General features: G+C 36.0%; 1 protein-coding gene across 1 annotated transcript in view; it reads right to left on the minus strand.

Moving 5' to 3' along the window:
• Positions 1 to 3,671, minus strand: part of plod1 (procollagen-lysine, 2-oxoglutarate 5-dioxygenase 1) — a 26,803-nt gene that overhangs the window by 19,909 nt on the left and 3,223 nt on the right. The window contains exons 2-4 of the mRNA XM_015398860.1: positions 2,609 to 2,700; positions 2,384 to 2,517; positions 1,757 to 1,920 (exon numbers count right to left, since the gene is read on the minus strand). Coding sequence (XP_015254346.1) covers positions 1,757 to 1,920; positions 2,384 to 2,517; positions 2,609 to 2,700 — 390 coding nt within the window. The remainder of the gene's footprint in view (positions 1 to 1,756; positions 1,921 to 2,383; positions 2,518 to 2,608; positions 2,701 to 3,671) is intronic.

Raw genomic sequence — 3,671 nt, forward strand, 5'->3', positions numbered from 1 at the left:
TGAGTAGAAAATGAAGGCTAATCATGTTTTGGGTGTACTATTCCTTTAAGATGCATAGAAATACAAACGTGTGTGTTTAAGTTTGAGACTGCATCACTAATGAGGTCTGCTCAGTTCAGTTTTTATGGGCTGCTGAAAAGCTGACGGCAGGACTGTGTGCACTGCCACCTCAGCAGCTTCTCTGCACACAACCAGCACAGTTGCCTCCCAGTGCGCGAGAGGGGCAATTAAATGGAATAAAAAGGAAAATCACTCTGACAAAGTAAGCTTAAACAAAACTGTCGCTATTGTCACTGATATTAAGATGGCTGATACTTCCTATCAATTTTTCCAGTTTTTGCACACTGTTATTTTCACAGTTTCTAGGTCTATTTTTTTCTGTGAATGTTTCTTTATCTCATGCATGGTAAGCAATATGCATTTTGTAACAAATATATTGCAATAAAATTTAATCTGAGGGGCCACTTGATTTTAGGCCCTGTCCATTTTTAAAAATATTTCTAGTGATGTGTGAACCTGTTAGCTTAAACTGTCTTTTTGTTTTGACACTAATTCACCTGAGTTTCTATTTTATTCCTGTTGCCTCCTGTAATAAGTAAGATAAACATATTTCCGTAATATTCCATAAAAATGGTGACTGCATTGCTGACTTTCTATCACTACTATTACTGTTGCACACACTTCACCCCCAAAAAGAGAAAGAGATACAAAAAGGGCAAAATATAAAAAAACAATACTGATATGCATATCCAACAATGCGGAACAACCAGGTCAGTGTGCATTGTAGAGGGGGGGCCCAAAACCACTCCATCCGACTATCAACCCATGGCTGAGAACCTTTTCTTTTTTAAAGCTGGTTGTAAGTAGAACATAGGCTTGATGTTTATATTATGTAAGTATGTGTATATTTTGCATATAAATTGTTTCAGTGAAGTACAAATATTACAGGCAGAGAAAGGAAATTCCAAAGTCTGAATGTTCTTCTCCCAGTTTTGGCTCCAACATGCAGCATGTGTGGAAAGCCAAGTGTCATAATATCAATACATTAAAAACTGGAATATTTTCTATTTGTTAATGTAAAAATCCATACATAGCTTAAAATGTATGCTTAAAATGAATAAAAAACATCTTTATCCTTAATAAATGTAAAAGTTTTATAGTATTTGTATTTTTTACATAAATATTTTTGCTCAATGGCCATGTGAAAAAAGATGCAGATTTATTTAGTGTCTGTCTCACATATCTAAATCATTCTTGGTACAAAAAGTCAGTCATAGTGAGTTGGGTTTGTAAACCGATCTGCATAATGAGCTTCATCAAATGAAGCCAAAAGGGTTATTGAAAAATGTTTTGAATATCTTTTATTTACATTTTTCCCCAAATATTTTATTTAAATTTGAGTGAGTTTTTCCTCTCCACTGTCGCTACAAGCATGCTTAGTGTGAGGGATTGTATTTGAGTCAATGAGTCGATGCAATCAGCTGGTTTTCCTTAGATAAAAAACTTTGAATCAATCTGACTGGATGATCTGGTTGAACTGAAAAGTGCCTTGAGATGACATGTGATGTTAATCGGCACTATATCACCCTCACTATATAAATAAACTGAATTGAATTTCTTGCTTATGTTAGTTTCAGGACGAAGGTGAGAATTAAGTTTTGACTAATAGGAACACACTCTATAGCACTTACAGTTCATGATTAACTGTTTTTGAAAGAAGCATAAAAAGTCACGTGGTCTGTCCTGGGTGACCCACCTCCAGAGCCCAGGAACCGGTTCCCCTCCCTGACGTGGGGGTATTTGTCCTCCAGATGTCTGTCAGGCCAAATCAGGCTCTCTGAGGAGAACACCACCTTGTGTTTGGCCTGCTGAAACTTCTTGAGGAGCTCTTTGGGACCCGAGGCGAAAACCACATCATAGCTGCGTCGACAATAGAAAAAGGAGAACAATAAGAGATCAATCCTGCTCAGTAGTGTAAAAAACAACACTGGGAACTAACAAAAGGGCTCCTTCTGTGAAATGATCTTAATCTTTCCATCTTTTATTTCCCCTCATACAATCTTGTTTTCCTTTGGTAATAATCCAATCTTAAAAAGCTGCAGAAAGCTGAAGTCATCTCAATAAAACGGAACGTGTTTAGATCTAAAAGCCTCTCCATTTTCCTTTAAAGCGGCATTAATTTTCATTAACATTCATAGATTGTTCTAAATGTCCTTCATTAACTTTAGCTGATTTTATCTAGATGCCAGTACCTATCAGAGGATCAGTTTTATTTTTTACTTAATTTCACAAAGATCTATGAAACATTCAGCTATAAAGACAAAAAGGACAAATAAACAAAGAAATAAGTCAATGTTAAATGTGCTGGACATTCCAACTGTACCTGTCGATAAAAAGAACGATCTGATCCTTAGACTTTATCTCCAGCAGAGCAGCTTTCAGGAGACGCAATTTCTGACCTCCTCCTGGAGCCGACATGTAATCGCCTCCCTTCCATTTCTCCCCCCGGCCAAGAACCTGAAATCATACACACAATAAAAACATAAGAATACAAAAAAAGCAAACTGTATAAAACAAAAACGGAGCAATCAATCATGTTATGTCTTACCTTTACAGTGTAGTTAAAGTGTTTAGCCGACCTCAGAAAACGCCTGAAGCCATCCGTCTCTTTGGTTGCTACGGTCAAAACTAAAAGCTTTTCTAAAAAAAAAAAAGAAGAAGAAACAAAAACGGAGATAATGCTTTTTTTTCTTGGTGATTTAACAGTTTATAATCAAACAGAAACACAAATGGACGTGTTTTTTTTTTTTTTTTTTTGCCTAAAGCTCAGAGAACCAGTTATTACGATTCCAGTAAAAACACACAGCTGCAAAATGTCGGGTTCAGATTTAAAATATTGCTTCAAGTGTAAATTAATGGAGCATGTTCACACAGTAACCGGCCATCTGTTCACATCAAATAAAGTAAGAAACAGCTCAACATAATGATTGCACACAGTAAAGTTTACTACCAAGAAAAACAGGCGAGATGTTTTAAGCAGAGGAAAACATGAGCCAAACTAAAAGAGGAAAACTGACACCATTACCAGATGAAATCATGTCACATTATTCCCAGCGCTCCTTGCCATGTCTTTATTTGGATCTGAACATTATCTGTTTGCATCTTTTTAATGTCCGTGACTGATTTGGGTCATGTTATGGAATGGAACTAAGCTGTTTATGTTTATATTCACGCAGAACAGGAATCTAAGACAGAAGAGGCAATCTTTTTCTGTTCCAGTGTTATATTATCCAGGTCATTCCCACGCGTTTAATTCAGTTAGGAACACTTGTAATTCAGGTTTTTTGGTATATATAATCAGCCTATCAGATAATATATCCTCCTACTGTATGAGCAGTCTGACTCAACTCCACTGTTCAGTGAATCCATTTAGAAACCACTAAAGGAAAAATCCCGTCATATTCAGAATTCAAACTTCTGAAAGTATTTTAAATATAAAATTATTACATACTGTTCAACAAATGATGAAGTGTTTTAATTAAGAATATTTTCATTTGAATTTTCTTTCCTGAACTAGTGTTGCACCGATGCCATTTTTTGGCCCCAATACCGATTCCTGGCTGATACAGATACCATACTGATACCATCTGTTTGAAATTGATGTGTGTGTA

Source organism: Cyprinodon variegatus, unplaced genomic scaffold (assembly GCF_000732505.1).
Source record: "Cyprinodon variegatus isolate N-32 unplaced genomic scaffold, C_variegatus-1.0 Scaffold966, whole genome shotgun sequence".
Classification (NCBI taxonomy): domain Eukaryota; kingdom Metazoa; phylum Chordata; class Actinopteri; order Cyprinodontiformes; family Cyprinodontidae; genus Cyprinodon; species Cyprinodon variegatus.